Below are 20,361 nucleotides of genomic sequence, written 5' to 3' on the forward strand. Positions count from 1 at the left end.
AGTCCTTATGTATTTTTAAGACTGAATGTTATATAATTATTATTTAATAATCAGTCATACCAATCCTTATGTAATATAAAAATGAATTAATACAGAGGGTTCCAAATTCATGTTAGTATCTTTTTTTTTGTTTGTTTGTTTTCATTTTACCACATAAAGTATGGCAATAGTCACATAAGGAACATTACTTTAAGATTTGTATAATTAGTCCATCCCACACACATACAAACATATGCATATATGAACACACATGCAAGTGTATGCACATGAAGATGCACACATGCACACATATGTACGTATATATACACACACACGCGCACGCACACACACACACACACACACACACACACACACACACACACTCGCGCGCGCACACATACATACATGATACATATACACACACATACATACACAACACTGATTGCACTTAAAGCTATAGTTTACACATTAAATACTAGCATGGTAGGAATCAGCTTCTGCATTTGAAAGCCTAATGCTGTACCAAGTTTACTTTAATGTAATATATGACTGGTGTATCTTAATAAATTCCACTCAATGCTTCGTGTTATGATGTGAAAGATTTAAGATGTATTACACAACTGAAACATGATTACATATGAAGAAACAAGACCTATGTATGTTATAATGTGCTGGGCGCACTGTGTAAAGATGAAAATGTTCGCACATTCTGTTTTTCAGTCATGGTAACATCAAAGATCATCCTTATGATCATATCATTCAACTAACTGATACTCTTTTCAAATTAATATCTCAATATTTTCAAAAAAATCAACTTTTCAGATATCTAGTCTATCTGTGACCACTCTGGACAACCAGAACTAGAAGACAATACCACGTAAGCCTAATAAACTAAAAAAGTGATGACATTAGACCAATATCTAGAAAGTAATATTTCATTCTTTATTGAAGACTCTGCTATAAGTCATTTTCCATTCATTTCCTTACTGTATTACACTAAAGAAAAAAGCATCCTACTTGCTAAGAATACAGAAGGAGTATACTCATCATCCAATACCCACTAATCTTAAGGCCTGGTTTATAAATGTCAAGTTTATTTTATGTCATTTTCTTCACTGGAGTAATTCAGGCACAGCCCAACACAAAAAAGTAGAGCTTTCTAATTGGCGTATATGTTTTTGCCTTAGATGTCAGTTACGTACTGTATTGCCTGAATACAGGACAGTTCTTTTGCAAACATTATTTACAAATTCCATTGAAGCCAGGTCTCCAATTCTATATCTCAGAGACAAGATATTTAGCAAATTTACGGATATTCCTAATTTTTTTTCATAGATGTGATAACTTTAAAATTGTTGTATGTACTGGGTTTAGGTGCCCCTTTAAAGAAGCACTTAATATTTTGATTTGAGTGAGAGAAATTGTGTGGGAACAGTGGTCTGATAAACTACATTCATCAAAACATCATTCGGTAAACCATGTTTTGACCATCAGTCCCTTACCTGAATCACTTTACTACAAGATTTAGACTATTTAACCTCACAAAATCTACTCACGCACTTCTGAATAAATGCATTTGGATTTAATGACTCTTTCATGGTTGAATATAATTAAAAAAGATCAATAAAAGGTTGCTTAGAGTCAAACAGTGTGCAGATGGATGCTGAATGGATTCAAGCCAAGGGTCTCTTTTTTATGACCAAGTTCCTAAAAGGTGTCGTTATAGTATCTTCTGTGTTCTTCGGGTAATCGTGTTTTTTTCTTTAAACTGTTTATATAGACATCAGTCAAACCAGTAATATAAATAGCAGAAATATGAAGTACCTATTGCATTTTATAAAACTAAGTTAATCAAAGAGGTCTGGCAAAAAAACTTCAGAAATTGCTTTAGTGGTACTCAATGTATGTGCTTCATTTTAGTGTAAAACTTGATTATAAATGCAGATGGAATGCATACATGTTGCACTTAAAAACATATCACATATTTCTATAACATGAGAGAACAAACATTGTTTGTAAATGAATATGGACAGGTACCTCTCAACTGTACAGATTTTTGCAGAATGTCCAGATTTTTGCATCATATTTGTGGTGTGTTCCTCCTAAAATCTATACTTTTCTGGCAAATAGCTGATGATTGAAGTCATTAAATAATGACAAACATTTGAGTTTAAGACTCCCCATCCCTCAGACAATTCATACTAATGCAAAACCTATTATTCTATCAACTTTCAAAGTTTGTAAGAGCAATATTTAAAATATACCCCTATTTCTCTCCCCATCATTTCAGGCTTTGTCCAGATTTTTGGTTCTAAGAGGTTGAGAGGTATGCATATGCTCAGCAATAACTCACTTCATCACACATATCTTGGAATATCTTTTCATAAAATACATAAATTATGTGAGTTATTGCTATTGTATTGATAATGTCTGCATATTTTTCTGTAAATAACTTAATCGTCTTTCTTAATCATTTATATTTGTGAAATAGTACACAATTTTTATTGACAGAGCGTGTCTGAATACATATATTTAACTAATCATTGCATAGTACACTGGGAGGAGTTAGGAAAGAAGTAATTTAAATAAAACATAGCTGAACTACACATGATAAGTCATGAGCTTAAGATCTGATCCTTAATCAGTAATAATGCTTTTACTGAGTCACTGTGGACTTGGTGATACCAAGAGCATTATATTGGTGCATTTTGTTTACATTCATTAATTCAGTGCATTTTTTTAATGTTTTGCAAGCATTGCCTAAGTGTTTCCCCTTGAGGTATACTGCATTGTTGCACAGCCAATCAAGAGCACATTGCTTTGTATATTATCACAATACAATCATCTTCTTCAATATTCAGTGCATTCTTATTTTTATTTTTAACTATTAAAGGGATTATTTCCTCCATCTTGGGACCTGCTTTATTGGGGTGGATATTTTGTCTTTAATATGTAATGATATTTAAGCAAAATATCATAGCTGTAGTGCTCACCTTTAATGAGATTTATGCTGTTTTTTAGTCCAGATAGGCCTACTTTGATCTTAATGTGAAAATGTGAAGGATCGATTGCATGTTAGAGAAGAAATGAAGGCATTGTAGCAAAAAGTACTCTCGGGGTAAATGACTTAGTCCAGATGTAATGTGATCCTATCTCGCCTACATTCTGTACAGATGGGTTCGGCTCCGACTCGGCATGCTATACTATAGAACAAAGTCTCTTATTGGTTGAGCCTCCTCATATCCCAGGATGCTCCACTACTGCTTCCCAGATCTCGTTTGCCGCTTCTACAGCATAGACGTGGTCTCGGACCTGGCTGAGCTAAGTACCTCTAGAGTTTAAATTTCTGTCAGAAATTTGGCTAAAATTACACAAAAGCTGTTTTAACAGCTATTTATTGTTGTATGATTGATTTTTTTCTCTAACTTTGTGGTAAAAATTGTGTTTGTGAACGGTAAAGGATCCCGTTTAAATTAGAGGGGCCTTACCTAGCCCTCGCGCTTTTTCTTAGGTCTGTCTAACAGCTACTCTTGGTACTTGCTACAACTTTGTGGTAAATTATTTGTCTTTCTTGGCAGCAAGTGTTCCCGTTTAACTTAGAGGGACCTTGCCTTTGTCTACCTGTTGGTTTTGTTAGTCAGTGTTGAAGTTTCTCTTTTTGTTTCGAAGTTCAGTGGGATAGATAGCCATGTCTAAAGAACATAGGCCATCAGGTTTTAAAAAATGTTCAAAATGCTCTTACAAAATGTCCATTACGGATGACCATTTGCTTTGTGTATACTGTTTGGGGCCTAAGCACTTACAGGAATCCTGTAGCGTTTGCCACGCTTTTTCCTCTCGCGTGCTCCAAGAGAGGAAAAATAAGTTGATTTTAAAAGGGCTTATTTCCCCTTCCTTTGAAGAAGCCCTATCTTCTTCTTCTCCATCGAGGAAGAAAAAATCTTCGGCTCCGACCAGTCCATCGGATCCGACAGCAAAAAAGTCTAGGCAGGCTTCTCCATCGGCTCCATGGACTTCGGAGCCGAGGGCGGAACGGTCTGCCTTGATGTCCCCAGCTTCGACTCCTCTGATTTCGGAGCCGAGAGCTCGGGCGTTGAGAGGTGAGTCACCTTCATCGGCTCCTCTGCCTTCGGAGCCGATGAAGGTTGCCCGCTCAGACTCTTCCCCTTCGGTGCCGAAGTCCACATCGGCTCCGAGGGAGATTGCAGTGGTGGTGGAACCTCCCTCGGTGCCGATACTTCTCGAATCCATTCGGAGCTGGTCCCCCAGTCTTTCGGAGCCGGTGGAGAAGTCAACTCGGACCCGGTCGGTCTCTTCTCGGTCATCGAGGATGTCCAATTCGGATGTAGACAGGGTGCTTCAAAGGCTTTTTCAGTCTCCTGTCTTTCAAAAGTTGGTCTCGGCTCCGGCCCAGTCGGCTCCAGAGCTGATTTCCCACCCTGCCATCTTAGTTCCTCCTCCAACAGCTTCGGCTCCGTTGGAGTCGGTGTTGGTGGAGCTGGTGGAAGTTGTGGGGTCGGCTCCGACCCTAACTCCAACCCCGCCCTTCAGGTCGATGTTCGGTACACAGACCTCCTCTGTCGGCCCTGGGGGTGATGCTTCGGGACCGATTCTTTCGGTTCCTAGCCTCCCTCTCGGTGCATCGGCGGCGGGAGTTCTGTCTGCTGTTGTGGCCTTGGGGGTTGAACCTTCCCAGGACTCTGGGGATCCTGCCTTCACGGCCATGAGGAGTGCCTTGGCCAAATCCTCTCTGGCCACTTCTACCTTCTCACCACCACATTCCCTTGGCACGGACACTAGTTCCTTTGCAGTCCCCCTGTCTCATGACAGCAGAGCCCTGGGGCCTGAGGTTACCCCCATCGGGGGTTCCCTTCTTCCTGGAGGTCCCTCCGAAGCATCTTCGGAGGAGCCTCCGAGGAAGAAACAGTGCAAGAGGAAGCACGTCGACTCCCCTGATGAGTCTCTCACCTCTGATACCAACCTCAATGATGCGGAGGGGTCCCCCAAGTCATCCTCGGATGATGTATCCTTTGCGGACATCTTGGAAATCCTTAAGCAACGAGGCGACTGGCAGTCCAAACCCCCCTCTGCTGAGGAGTCGGTGTTCCTCAAGGCCTTCGGGGCTCAGCCCTCCGCCTCCTGGGTGTCTCCGCCCTTCGATGAGCTCCTGGATTTGATCTCTCGAAGGGTGTGGGAACATCCGGATTCTGTTGAACTGGTGACAGCTCGCCCCAATAAATTCCTTTCGGCACCCCCGGATAAGGATTTTCTTACCAAAGGTGTGGCTGTAGATGCCTTGGTGGTGGGATCTGCTACCCAACAAGATGTGGCAGAGGCTTCAACATCTGTCTATCCTCCTAATAAGGAGTCTAGGAGCATGGATTGGTACGGGAAGTGCACCCTTGCTTCAGCAACCTTTACATTAAGGTCTCTGAATTACCTAACACATTTTACGAGACTGCAGAGGGATCTTGTCAAGGAGCTTTCAGATACCTTCTCTGGTAACTTACCGGAGCAGTTGGCCCAGACGGTTAACTCCCAGTTGGCTACCATGTCCTCCCTGTCCAACTCATCCATGAGGCTCATTTTGTATGCAGCCGAGGGAGCGAGCAGAGCGGCGGGCACAGGTGTTGCTCAACGGAGACAAACCTGGCTACGCCTGTGTCACTTTGCGGAGGCCTTTAAGTCTTCCTTTGCCGATGCCCCCTTCGATGGGTCCTCCCTTTTTGGACCCAAGGTAAAGGACACTTTGACTCGCTGCGAGCAGGAGGGTAAGACTTTAACTGCTGTAGGGACCCGGTTTTCCACTCCCTTCAGACCTTATCCCAAGGCTTGAAGAGGAGGGAAAATGTGGTTCCGTATGTCTCAAAAGTCTTACTCATCACAGCAGAGCGATTCCCCTTCTAGAGGCAGAGGAAGGGGAAATTTTTCAGGGAGATGCCATCCCAGAGGCGGCAGAGGCCCCCGCAACACTGTAGACCGCGAGTCCTTTCGTGGCTCCTCCTCCTTCCAGCATCCCTGAAGGAGTGCCCGACTGTGCAGCTCCGGAGCCAGTCGGGGGTCGTTTTTCGAGGCACCTAAGGGCCTGGGAAAGTATCACCCAGGACCAATGGGTGCTCCGAATCATCGCCGGAGGTTACACCATTCCCTTTTCTCACCCCCCCACCATCCCAAAGAATCCCGGACCCGCCACCCAGTCAACGGGATATGGCAGCCATCGAAATTTCAAAGCTGCTTCAAAAAGGAGTCATCCAACCTGTCCCCGCAGATCAGACTGAATCAGGGACTTACTCAAGATTCTTTTTGGTACCAAAAAAGACCGGGGACTTGAGGCCCATTTTGGATCTCAGCATATTAAACCGATCAGTGAAAAACTCCAAATTCTGGATGGTCACCTTACAAACCATTCTCCCGCTTCTGGAGAAGGGTGTTTGGATGTGCTCCATAGATCTGAAGGATGCCTATTATCACATTCTGGTAGATCAGGTGTCGAGGAGACATTTGCGCTTCAACCTAGGGGACAGTCATTACCAGTTCCGTGCACTGCCATTTGGTCTCACCACAGCCCCCAGGGTGTTCACCAAATGTTTGGCAGTGGTGACTGCTCACCTGAGAAGTCTAGGATTCCAGGTGTTTCCATACCTAGACGACTGGCTCCTAACTGCCACCTCAAGGCATCTACTCTTAAGAACTCTAGCAGCCACAATCTCCCTAGGCAGTTCCTTAGGAATCACCTTCAATTGGGCAAAGTCCGTATTGCTGCCATCATAGCGTATTCGGTTCATTGGTGCAGAAATAGACTCAAGACAGATGCGAGTCTATCTTCCTGCAGAAAGGATAGCAACATTGCAGTCTCAGGTGCGGGCGTTACTCCTCAGACGTTGAGCTCCAGCGAGAATGGTCCTGCAGCTGTTGGGTTCCGTGTCAGCCACCATTCTTCTCGTTCCCTTGGCAAGATTACATATGAGGATTCTCCAGTGGCTCCTCTTAGCCCAGTGGTCTTATCAAGACTTCCCCCTCAGTCACCACATTTTGGTAACAGAGACGTGCAAACAGGATCTTCGTTGGTGGCTTCAGTCCTCCAAACTGGATCAGGGGCGACCCTTCGTTCCCCCATCCCCATCAGCCACGTTGACTACGGACGCCTCCCAGACAGGGTTGGGGGGACATTATCTGGACAGGTCGGTCCAAGGCACGTGGCGCTCCGACGAGAATCTTCTCCACATCAATATCCTGGAAATGAGGGTGGTGCTTCTAACGTTGCAAGCACTACATGACCACCTTCCCCAGGGAACCATTGCCATTCAGTCCGACAACATGTCGGTAGTCTGGTACTTGAACAAGCAAGGAGGGACCAGATCTTACCCCCTTTGCAGAGAGGCCATGAAGGTATGGGATTGGGCGATTGCTACCAAACGCTTTCTAGTGGCAACACACATTCCGGGGACTTCCAATGTGATAGCCGACAAACTGAGCAGAACTATTTTCTCCCCACACGAATGGTCCTTGAATCACAAGGTGGTAACACAGATTTTCACGAGATGGGGAATTCCATGTTGCGATCTTTTTGCAACTCCTCTCAATGCAAAATGCCAGCAGTTCTTCTCTCTCATTCCAGTTCCGGGGGAGACCCCCAAGGATGCTCTAGTCTAAGCTTGGCCCCCCGGCCTACTATACGCCTTTCCTCTGGTTCCCCTTATTCCCAAGGTGCTTCAGAAAGCGATTCGTTTGGGAAGCAAAATGATTCTAATTGCCCCATACTGGCCTCGTCAAGTATGGTTCCCCTTTCTTCACAGGTATGCATTGGACAGTCCCTGGTTCCTGGACCAAGTTCCGGACCTTCTGATGCATCAGTCAGGACAGCTCCATCAGTCCCTCCATTCATTGAAGCTAGCAGCTTGGCTACTCCTCTTCCGACCATAGTTAGGGGCCATTCTTTCGACCCTGAGGTTATGCATATTTTGTCCGCGGCCCACAAGTCTTCTACACAAAAGATGTATAACAGTAAATGGAAGAGGTTTGCTATTTGGGCTCAACTCCGAGGATTAGACCCTATGACAGCTTCTGTGTCAGAGGTTCTGAAGTTTTTAACCTCCCTGTTCAACCAGGGTAGTTCGGTGTCCACCATCAAAGTTCAATTGGCGGCTATTTCCAATTTTCATCAGGATGTAGAACCACCTTTAATGAGCAATAAGCTGTGCAAAGCTTTTATTAAAGGAGCTTGGCTTCTTAGGCCACCTATATTGCATCCTGCACCACCGTGGGACCTTAAACATAGTGTTAGGTGCTTTAACCACACCCCCCTTCGAGCCCGCAGCAACCTGTGACTTAAAATTTCTTTCTTGGAAGACTGCCCTTCTAGTTGCTATCACATCAGCCAGGCGAGTTTCAGAACTTCAAGCCTTATGCATCAATCCTCCATACCTGATATTTCACAAGGATAGAGTTTCTCTAAGACCAAATCCATCCTTTATTCCAAAGGTTTGTTCTAAATTTTGCTTGCAACAATCTCTGGAACTACCAGTTTTTTTCACTAAAAATACAGACAGAGCTGAGTATACGTTTCACACCTTAGATGTGCACAGACAATTACGTTTCTATTTGGACAGGACACACCAAGCACGAAAATCAGATCAACTGTTTGTGTCTTTTTCAGACAATAAATTGGGCAAAGCCATCACGAAAGTCACTATTGCCAAGTGGATCAGAGACTGCATCAGTCACATTTATTGCATTTCAAATAAAGATCTCACAATTCTGGTAAAAGCTCATTCCACCAGGGCTATGTCCACCTCGGCAGCTTTTCATTCCAAGCTATCCATTAATGACATCTGTGCAACTGCTACGTGGTCTTCTCTTCATACCTTTATTTCTCACTACAAATTGGATGTGGCATCCAGAGGCCGAGCTTCCTTCGGTTCAATGGTTCTGCGGACTGTTTTCCAATGAGCCACCCAGGAATTAGGTGCTAGGGACGCTGTCCCATCTGTACAGAATGTAGGTGAGATAGGATCACATTACATCTTTTAGTTATGTACTTACCATAACTTTAGATGTATAGGATCCATCTCACCTACATTCTCAATAACCCACCCTCCTTCCCCCTGCCTTGGAGGCCAGAAGAGACCGAACGGTCCGAATATAACTGTTTTTCTTTTTCTCTCTTGAAACACCTGGCAATCTTATAACAACAGTCTATGTGTGTGTGCATGTGTGCGGACAAACAAGATCTAGGGAAGCAGTAGTGGAGCATCCTGGGATATGAGGAGGCTCAGCCAATAAGAGACTTTGTTCTATAGTATAGCGTGCCGAGTCGGAGCCGAGGATCGGCTCCGAACCCATCTGTACAGAATGTAGGCGAGATGGATCCCATACATCTAAAGTTATGGTAAGTACATAACTAAAAGATTCTGAACACTGGACTAAGTCACTTATACTGAGAGCTAGTCTTTTGGAATCTGGTCCCCATGTAAGTTTGCTCCATAGAGAAGTCTTATATAGATAGGCTATACATCGGAGTAAGCCACTTATAATGAGAGCAAGTCTTTTGGAATTGCGGCAGGTGTACACCTAACTACATTACTTACCTTGCAACTCTTTTGGAATCTAGCCCAATATGATAGAGGATTGAGATTTCCTCTCTTTACAGGTAAGACATTTTTTAAGTTTCAACATAATTTTTTTTTTGCATTAAAGATTAAATATTGCAACTTTGCTTCCTCTATTAAACTGTTTGATCTAATAAATCCAATGGCCCAGGCACTATTCAGTTATAGTGTGCAATTGAGCTTGGAGTTGTACAGAATTACTTTTTCTACTAAGTGCATGCATGGCTATAGCAGTTGGTATAACTCAGCATCCAGTAATATATACTAGACTGCATCCAGAGTGCCTTCAGAAACTAAGAGCAAAGGAACATTGGAGTTAGTTAGGACAGGCACAACCATCCTATCCCATCATGCTGTTCAGTCAGCTGCCTACGAGACTAATTGAATCAATGTCAATGGGATCATAGTTAGGGTTTTTTTCAGTTTACACCATCAGAGTGTGCCAGCTGATAATATTCATAATTTTCTCAGGGTGGGTTCTGTGGTTTTTCAACACCACTGTCAGAACTAAATCACTTCCTAGTGTGCTAGTGTCCTTCATCACCCCCTGTGTCTCTGAGTCATCATTTTGGAAAGTAATTCTAGATGGTATAGTGCCCTTGTTCTCTGTCTTGTATGGTGTTGCACCCACAGCTATAAAATTAGCACATCTTCTTATATCCAAGGTTTTCCTCAGCCCCATCTGCAGCATTAATTTCAGATGGAATCTATCCCTAGAGGAATGAAGACAATTTACTATGATCCACCATATTTTGAGCTTGTATTATTTTCATAAGTAGAAGAAATACCTAGTTGTTAACAAAAAGCATTCCATCTGCATCATCTGTTAAGAGACTGTAAAGTAATAAATGCAGGCCTGGTTAGTAGCAGATGTAGCTGTGACTAGCCATAGTCACCAGCATAGTTAATAGCCAAAGTCAGTCTAGTATTGTCAACAATAAGCACATCTATGGTTGTTAATTTCTTTCAGTATGCTTAGAAATTCCAGCTAAGTGCTGACATTTCCAAATAATGCATATTCAATATTCATATTTTAGAGCAGTATAAGAAAAACATGTTATATTCCAAACTCTTTATACTGTGCATTGAATCTTCCTAGATGCACTATGGACTTGTTCATTCTCCCTGGATGCCATCCCAACAGGCCTATGTAATACATATTTATAATGGAAAATTGTTTTTTTAGGAAATATCTGACAACACTATGCATGTTAAGTGTAAATTACTGCTGCAAATTTCAAATTTCAGTAAATATTGACAGTATCATTGGTGATAAATGTAAATAAATCATGTAAGTTTTAAAGGCAGACAGAATAACATGGGTTAAGTCATTATACTGTTTACTGTTGTTATCAGATCTATAATTAGTGTACCTGTCAAAAAAAAACACACAAGATGACACACATATAGGTTTGTTGCTGCCTTTGGAACAAGAAGTGGTGGTAATATTTGCCTATTTTTGAATTTAAAATATTATAGTTATTAGTTTATGTCCTTACATAGTCAGACACGCAAAGAACCGGGACTGTGCGGCATGTAGGAGTTCCATTACAGTATAAATGCACCTAAAAATAGACTGACAATCATTAAGGTTTAGCAACATGCACGTTAAGAGAATAACACTACTATAACACAAGGGAGCCTTTCTTGTCTAGCTATGAATGCAGACAGCATTTTAAAATGATCTTGTTTTAAAATGACTGTGAATTCATACAGTGATGTGATTAATACCTGCTGAAGGCAGAAACCTAAGGTTACCACTGATTGTTGGTATATCTGGTCATAGAAGTACTAAGAATATATTCCTTTAGGAAGATAAATAGCTCTGGACAGAGAAAAATGGAATGATTTTTATTATGCAAGCAATTATAGCTTACAGGTTTCCTGAATATTTATACTTATTTCCCCATAAGAAATATATTGTATATGTATATATATATATATATATATATATATATATATATATATATATATATATATATATATATACTATAAGTAAAATGATGTAGCTGGGCAGATGATGGTCAGATGTGGCCAGGGGGATACCCAAATGAAGGGAAAAAGAGAGAAAAAAAAGAATGTAGCTAGTATACTGCCAAATCCCACTATGGAGGCTTTCAACAGATGGCTTGATTGTACAGAGTTTCCTAAGGATGGAGAGAAAACAATTGTAGTTTTGCATAGGGACAAGGATAAAAATATCTGTCAAGCTGGTGGCCTGTTATCCTAAGGTCAGTGTCACAGAAAGTAATGGAAAAACATCTCAAGAGATTAAGAAGTTGATAACAATCGATAGGAGGGCTGAATTTGGTTCACATCCTTTAGGATATATTAGGAAAGTCTGACCTAGTTTTATGACTGCTAAAATACTTCATATTTGAGGTCTGTATTGCAGGAAATCTCAGCCATTTATATATAGTCCTCAGTTAAAAGATATATTAATTTGTCTATAAATGTATGTAGCAATGGAGTGCATGTTTTGTAAACCCCTCTATTGCTTCTTAGACTCTGCAGTAACTTGCATGATCTATGACTTATAAAACTTTCCCATATATTCTCAGCAATTGTATAGTTATATATAGTTTACCACCTGCAGTGTATCTCTATACTTCTCAATCTTTCATGCCTTCTTAGGCTGAGAATGAAATTGGTTATTTGTGATCAGTGGTCTACCCTGGTTAACAATTTTGAATGAATAAATAAATAAATAAATAAATAAATCAATAAATAAATAAATGTGTACATACATGATAAAGTCTCTGTGTGTGTGTGTGGGGGGGGGGTACTTACAGACATTGACTACTGTACACAGCAAAGCCTTTGACTAGGTCCTGTCCAGGTACATTGCTTGGAAAAAGGACGGCTGGGTTACAATCAAATTCAACAAACAGGACTTTTACATAAAAGACTGGTAGGACACACAGGGTTGTGATCAGCTGGGCAATGCTATGGATAAAGAACATGAGTAGTGTAGTACTGTACAGGTCATTTCTAGATTTTGTGCTGTTTAATGTGCTCATTTAAAATCTGCCTGGGGTAATTCAGCTCAGAATCATCTCCTGTGTCAAAGACATGGAATTAGGTGTATAAATACAGAATGTGTCTTGGGTCTGAGGATGAATTAGAAAAGACTGACTATGTGGACAGAAAGATGGCATTTGTCATCAAAATTTGAAAACTGTAAATAATAAGATTTCATTAACCCTTATGGCAAGTATATGTTATGAGATGAAAACTGGTAGCAACAGACAAGATAAAGGATTTGGGGTGCTTATCACACCAGGACTGGACCACCAAAAGCAGAGTGGTAAGACAGAGTGATTAGCAAATGGAATACAAAAATGCTGCTATAGGATGCAGACTCCAGCACCAAGGAAATAATGCACCTGCCCTACTGGGCAAATCTCAGGCAACATCTTTAATACAGCGTGTACATCTAAAGGTAATGCAAGGAGGAGGTGGACTTCAAGCTGCCAGAGGAGACCCACAGTAACCCTGTCAAAAAATGCATAATATGGGTGGAAAGATATTTGTTAATTAGGGTACAACCCTCTTCCATCAGGGTATGGGATATCATTTACCTTGAAAACACAGTTTTGTGATGTTTACTACTTTTCATTTCCTGTAATGTACTATTTATATAGAATTTACCACTTGTTGAGTCTATTAGCTGCTACCAACCAAACTAGCTGAAGTCCTGCCCATGGGTCCTGATAATATACCATGTTACTTGATTATTAATACAAAATATAGCCTATCTGAACCAGTACTAACCCTTGTTTATCTAAGCTTCTCCAAGTATTGCATTCCCAAAGCCTGGGAAACAGCCACTGTAATGTTATTATAAAGGTGGTCCAGCATTAACAGTGGAAATTGTAAAGAGATTCCTAAATAAAAAGATTAGTGGCATCAAAAAATCTTAGTTATCACGACAAACTGACAGGACTGTCCCTGCACTCTGTTTCTTATAGACTCATCCAAGGAGATCACTGTCTAGGCTTTTAAATCATGACAGCTCTTAACCCTTTTTGACTTTCCGTTCTATCAAAGAACAAATGGCTTCTCAAATGCTCAGCTGACTGAAATTCACATGAATGAAAAATGTTGACAGAAAAACACTTTGACTGAAATGTCACTTGATCAAATTGCACATTTGAATGAATATTAATTTACTGAATCACAAATCATAGAAAACATTCTTCATAACACAATACACCACAAAACTGTTTTTGCAGGTAGGCAAACCCCCCCTGATCCCCTTACACACCCTTAATTATAGTATATACTAACTCCACAGTCACACTACTATGAAGAAAAGAAAAAGCACAAACCACAGTGAATCAGTGTTGGTGCATAAACACAAACATTTATACATTTGAGGGGGGGTGCGACATGAGGCACTGCCAAGCCACACATAATCTGATATACTCACTTCCATAACGAATTACATCATAAGACATAACACCATCACATACTGCATAAACACTTTTTCACTCTTCTGTCATTTGCTATTCAGTGAAACAAGCATTCAGTCAAAAGGGAATTCAATGAAGTGAAATTTCAGTTAAAATGCTTTATAGTCAATTTTTTTCAGCCATGTGAGTTTCACTCAACCGTGCTTCAATGACTTCATATTCCCATCTAGTATTTCTTCTTTCTAATTATGTGTTACACTAATGGCTTTGTGCAGTATTATTTTTTGTACTTATTTATTTGACATTTGTTGACCAGGTTAGTCCTACAGGACAATATCCCTTTTTCAGTAGAGGCCCGAGAAGAAAAGATCCACTTGTATAAGTAAAAATATATATACATGAAATACTAGGACATATTAAACAGAGGAAACAAATACACTCAGGATAAACTAACATTTATATGTGGCAAAATGTTTGTAGTACAGCCTATTGTTTGGAGTTAGAGGAGAAATTATATAGAGGAAGGCAACATATAGAGAGGAAGGAGAGGTCAGGTAGTTTAAGTAGAATCATGGCATAAGCAGGGCCCAGAGTTTAGCAGATTGCCTTTTATAGATTTTTGTTGAAGCACTATGTGTTAAAGATTATTTTTAAAGATAGGGGCAGTTTATTCCATGCATTTGCAACAGAGTGATTGTACAGAAGTTTGCCTTTTTTTTTATTGGGCTTATAAATTTCTAAGAGGTGTTGGTTAGAGCTGCTAAGTGTATGACTGGGAATGTAGAGAAAGAAGAGGGTTGAGAAAGCAAGACAGGAGATGTGTTTGTTTAGGATGGAGTATGGCATGTGCAACTAAGGTAAAAAGAGTTGGTGCCCGAATTTTAGCCACTGAATGCTTTTCAAAGATAGCAGTGGTATGAGCAATAGGGTTGATTTGCAGCAAATCTAGTGATTTTGTTATATGTGAGTTCCAGTTTAGACAGAAGATTGGATTGTAGGTTAGTGAGGACTGGGGTGGCATAACAAAGGGTGGGAAGTAGGAAAGCTTGTGCAAGAGGGAGTTTAGATTCATTTATGAGGATTTTTTTGTGCCTGTGGAGCAGGCCCAGTTTTTGATGAGTCTTTTGATGCACTGTTGAATGTGAAGATCAAGTTTTAGTTGATCGTCAATTGTGATACGTAGTAGTTTTGTATGAGGTTCTACTGAGATAGTAGTGTTGTTGAGGGAGGTGACAGTGAAGGTGTTTTGTGCTGTTGGAGAGATTCTGGGCGGAAGAGTTGAAGTTTGGTTTTCTTAGGGTTTAGTAGTATATGATTACTTATTAGACATGTTTAAACTGAGTGGAGTGATTCCTGGGTAAGGAATAAAAGGTGGGAGAGATTGTCCGAGCAGGAGATAATTGTAGAGTCATCAGCATATTGTATTAGAGAGGAGTGAGGACAGGATGTGTAGAGGTTGTTGGTAAAAATGTTAAATAGTAGTGGTTAAAGAATGGAGCCCTGGGGGACCCCTGTTTGGACTAGGAGGAAGGAGGAAGAGGCTGTGAGTCATTTAACAGACTGTAGTCTGTTGGAAAGGTAGCTATAGAACCAGCAGAGATGGAGAGATTAAGGTTAGTTAATTTAGACAGAAGTAATTTGTTGGAAATAGTGTCAAAGGCCTTTGAAAAGTCAAGAAAAAGACAGGAGTCTAACTTATTGTTGTCATGAGATTTTACAATAGACTATGTGAAAGGTATTAGTGCAGTAGATGTGATGTGATTGTGGCAAAAGCCATGCTGAGTAAGAGTTAGAAGATTTTCTTGTAGAAGACAATCAAGTAGCTACTTACGAATGCACTTTTTAAGTATTTTGATAGGGGAACCAGAATGGCTATAGGTCTGAAATTAGAGGAGTCAGTAGAATTTGCAACTTTGTGCAAGGGTATGACGTAGAATTTCTTCCAAATTTCTGGGACTGTTTTCTTGGATCATTCTACTGATTAATTTAGAAGCAGGATATGCAAAAGAATTTGCAGCAATATTAAGAAATAGAGGAGGTTAGTTGTCTTTTAGGTTTACTGAGAAGAGATGCTATATAAGCAGTAGGGGCAGGCTTAAGAGAGAAGGAGGTTGTGTGGATAGGTAGAGAGAAAGAGGTAGTAGGGTCGATACAATTATCTTTTTTAATTAAACTGTGGATAGAGTCAGCGAAAAGGAGTTAAGAAAGGTGGCAGTATCTATGCCAGAGCTGTTGGGTGCAAGAGTTTGGTGTAGAAGTACTGCCTGGATGTACTAGCTTGTTGATCGTATACCAGAACTTTTTGGGGTTGGAGTGGGGGTTATTTAGTTGATTAAGGTAGACATTTATTTTATTCAGGTTAACCTGTTTTTTGGTTAGATTATGGAGTTTCCTATAGCTTTGAAGATGAGCAGAGGATTTGGTTTTATTCCAGTTTTTACAGGCATTATCTCTCTTGTACATAAGAGTATGAGTGGATTGTGTTAACCAGGGAACGAACTTGGATTTTGTTCTTATTTTTCTCATGGGCCCAGGGTGTTTAGAGTGTTAAGTTTAGGACAGCTTCTTCGAGGGACAGGTTGTGGAGGAAGGACCAGTTTATTGAGGAGAGTAAATGGTTAAAGGTGTCTGGATTAAAATTAGAGTTTGTGACAATCCTTGTAGTAATTGATTTTGTACAGTTGGAGTGAGTGTCTTTGGATATAGGTGGGAAGGTGGTCACTTAGGGTATGAGACAGTGTGGCGGGGTTGTGGTATAGGTTAGGATGGAAGGTGAGGATCCAGTCAAGCATAATGCCAGTACTGGTGTGTTTACTCAGACATATGGGGGTAGTGATTAGCTGGGAGAAGCCATAGAGGTTGATGCTGGTGTTAGGAGAGTCTGTGATTAGTGCATTCCAGTCAATGTTAACATCACCCAGGATAACAGTTTCATAGTGGATAGCTTACGAGATACAGGAGATAAATAGTTCAAGAGTAGGGATGTTGTTTCCAGGAGGAATGTAGATGGCAGCAATGGCTATTTTTTTATGATTGTTCATTTTAAAATTTACTAGGAGGACTTTGGCTGGGTGGAAGTTACAAGGAGAGATTGCTACAGGGTACAGGGAGAGTTTTGAGTACAGAATAGCTACACCTACCCCTTCTTATTAACTCTATCCAGGCAGATGATATCATAGCTGGGGCGTGGAAGGATTTAACTGTCAGATATGTGGGGTTTTAGCCAGATTTCAGAGAGGATGCCAGGGGTGTGGAGAGAGATCCAGGAATGTAGTGCAGTGACTTTGTTCAGGATACTTTGAATGTTCAGGGATAGTATAGACAGGTTTCTAGTAGATGCACAAGAGTAAGTCTGGGTAGGGGTGCTGGGGAGGTGAAAATGGGAGTGAAGGATGGGTAGGGAGAGAGGGGCTGCGGTCAGGTCCTGGGTTGGGATGTATATCACCTGAGAGTAGTAAGTTAAGTCTAAGTAGTTTAAGTGGAATAGGCTTGTGGTTCAGAAAGTGATATTTTGGCTTTATCTTGAAAGGGAGTGAAGGCAGCTGAAATATCTTTATTTTGTGTAGAGTAGTATCATAGTGATTGAATAGTGAGGGAGCAATTAGGAATGAGTAAGAGGCTGTGATATGCCTTCCCATTACCATAATCAGGACAATCCCTTTCTAATTTATGTTTTTTCCACTGGCAAATGGCTTCACACATTCAAAGGGATTGTCTTGATTATACTAATGAGAAGGCATATCCTTGTCCACCCTGGGGTCAGCAGAAGACAGTGTTATTTTCTGAATCTGAAAATACAGAACAAAATCAAGGACTGGATCAGGATAATTACAATGAACAGCCCCCTTTGGATCAGACTTTGGTGAGATGTTCCAAAAGGATACCGAACAAGAGGGGGAACTCCAACTACAGACCTGTGGACTATTATTCCAACTGACAACAGAGAACTTCATCTTTTTCCATCGAGAGAAATTAGCAGAATTGGTAGGTGAAACTTATGTAAACAACCCTCTAAGGATTATTCAAAATTGTACTGGGGATTTTACTTTATATAGTTATAGTATTTATGATATAACTGGAGCGCACTCAGATTTGTTTAGTAAAGGATTGACGTGTATACCTACCAAGTAGAGTGGATATACCTAAAGTATTGATAGACCTTAAACTTTTTACAAGAAAATTGAGTTTAGCAGCATTGTTTAATAACACTACTCATTCTGTATGTCGTGAGCGGAGAATCCCTATTACCTTTAATCCAGATTTACATCCTATTTTAAAAACTTTTTAGGAGGCCTGTGAACTTGATTTAAGGTTTTTATTGGCCAGAAAAGTTTTTATATATGCATCTAATTTGTCAAAGGCACAGCATCAGTTGATGGATGACATTAAAAAAACAGGTCTCCTGTGACTTATGCAACCTGATAAAGGAGAGGGCTTAGTTATTATGGCTCAGGTGGATTATAACCAGAGAAAGTTACAGTTATTATATGATGTTTCTTATGTCGAGGCATCACTTAATTAAATAAATATTTCTTATAGTAGGCCTGACTGTTTTTATATGACATGTTGACCCAGCGCTAGTTGTTGGTAAATGAATATAAATTTGTGAGTAATAGCACACCTAAATTGGCTACTATCTTTGGTGTGCCCAAATTACAAAAAGACCTTAACAATCTGCCTTTCCACCCCACAAAGATGGGACTTGTTCTAGGACTCATTTTATTGCAAAATATATTTATCAACAACTTCAGAAATATTTGGTTGCAGTGAAACATCTTTGTCGTAATTCCTGGGACATTTTATTTAAATGTAATCAGTTGGGATCTTTTGTTGATGGGACTTTAACAACAATTGATGTGAAGGATTTGTTTACTTGTATTCCCCATGAAATTGGTATGGAGTGGTTTACTGAATTTTTTACCGACTATGTGCATGTTGCCCAGGATAAAATTAACACTGTCACATTTAATGGAAATGATATTGTGTAATAATTATTTATATTCTGATGGTCATTATTTTAAACAAGTAACAGTTGTTGCCATGGGATCACTTTGTGGCCCATTGTATGCCAATGTTGTTATGTTAGTATGGGGATTGCTTTACTTGTTTAATAGCAAGTTTTTTAAACATGTTAGAATGTATGTTCATTTCTTGCATGACCTGTTTATTGCATGGGGGGACCTATTGATGAAATACTAGCCTTTATGGAACTTATAAATACTACTACAGAGTTTTTAAAAATGTTCTTATCAAATAGGTACTACTTCTATAGCATATTTGGATGTTTTGTTAACAAAATCGAATGCAGATTTGAAAGTGCAAATTTTTAGGAAGAAAATCTAGTCTAATAAATATTTGCATTATTCTAATAACCACCCATTTCATGTGAAAAAGGCTGTAATTAAAGGACAGATGTAAGAGTGGCCAGAATGGTTACAGATTTGGTAGTTTTTTTTGACGAATGCCATTTTATAGGGAATATGTTTATAAATAGAGGCTATCCTGTGCCTATGGTGAATGATGTAAAATTTGAAGTTATTAAGAAGAGACGTTTTGGGCAATACTCACCAATATTGTCACAAAATGCTGGCGATACAAACACTTTAGGAAAGAATGGCACAGATATGTATTCATTTATAGATTTATATAAGGAAAGGGATGGTATGTTGGGAATAGTAGAATCACATGATATGATGGTATCACAGCCTAATATGAGTATTGGAGTACATAAGAGAGATAATGTATTTATTACCACATTCAATGTGGATAGTAAATGTGCTATGGATATTATCCATACAAATCGGGCCTTTATAAGGTCTGACAGAACACTGATGGAAAAGCTAGGGGATACTCCCAAGTTTGTATTAAGCTGTGACAATAATTTTAAAGATTGGTGTGATAGTTTGCACTGTTAAAAGCACAATCTGCTCAATCTGTATAGAAGATGAGGAAGTGTGGGATGTGTAGCCAGTGTAGCTCTATTTTGAAGTATGACCATTTTTATTTGGGTAGTAAATGCATTCATGTTTCTGGCCACTTTTCTTGCCAGTCTAAAGGAGTGATTTATGCTGCTAAGTGTTGTTCCTGTGCAGCATATTATGTGGGTAAAACAGAGCAGAAGCTCAAACAGTGGGTTTGTGAACATAAATATAATATCCAAGTGTTAAAGGAAATGAGTGCTTTAGTTAAACATATAAAAGAGTTCTCAAATCATGGATTTAAATTTGTTGTTTTGGAACAGGTATCAGTAAACCCTAGGGGTGGACCTTGGAATATTACCCTAGACCAACGTGAATTGTGGTGGTGGTGCTGCGGTAGTGTTGTCGCCTCATAGCAAGATGTTGTCCCGTTCGATTCTC

The 20,361-nt window shown here is 40.2% G+C and overlaps 1 protein-coding gene across 1 annotated transcript in view; it reads right to left on the reverse strand.

Moving 5' to 3' along the window:
• Positions 1-5,565, reverse strand: part of LOC122808502 (hyphally regulated cell wall protein 1-like) — a 161,973-nt gene extending 156,408 nt beyond the window's left edge. The window contains exon 1 of the mRNA XM_044079458.1: positions 5,490-5,565. Within this exon, the coding sequence (XP_043935393.1) occupies positions 5,490-5,565 (76 nt within the window). The remainder of the gene's footprint in view (positions 1-5,489) is intronic.
• Between the last annotated feature and the right edge of the window lie 14,796 nt (positions 5,566-20,361).

The sequence above is a fragment of the Protopterus annectens genome, chromosome 8.part0, assembly GCF_019279795.1.
Source record: "Protopterus annectens isolate FY-2018-M chromosome 8.part0, PAN1.0, whole genome shotgun sequence".
Classification (NCBI taxonomy): Eukaryota; Metazoa; Chordata; order Ceratodontiformes; family Protopteridae; genus Protopterus; species Protopterus annectens.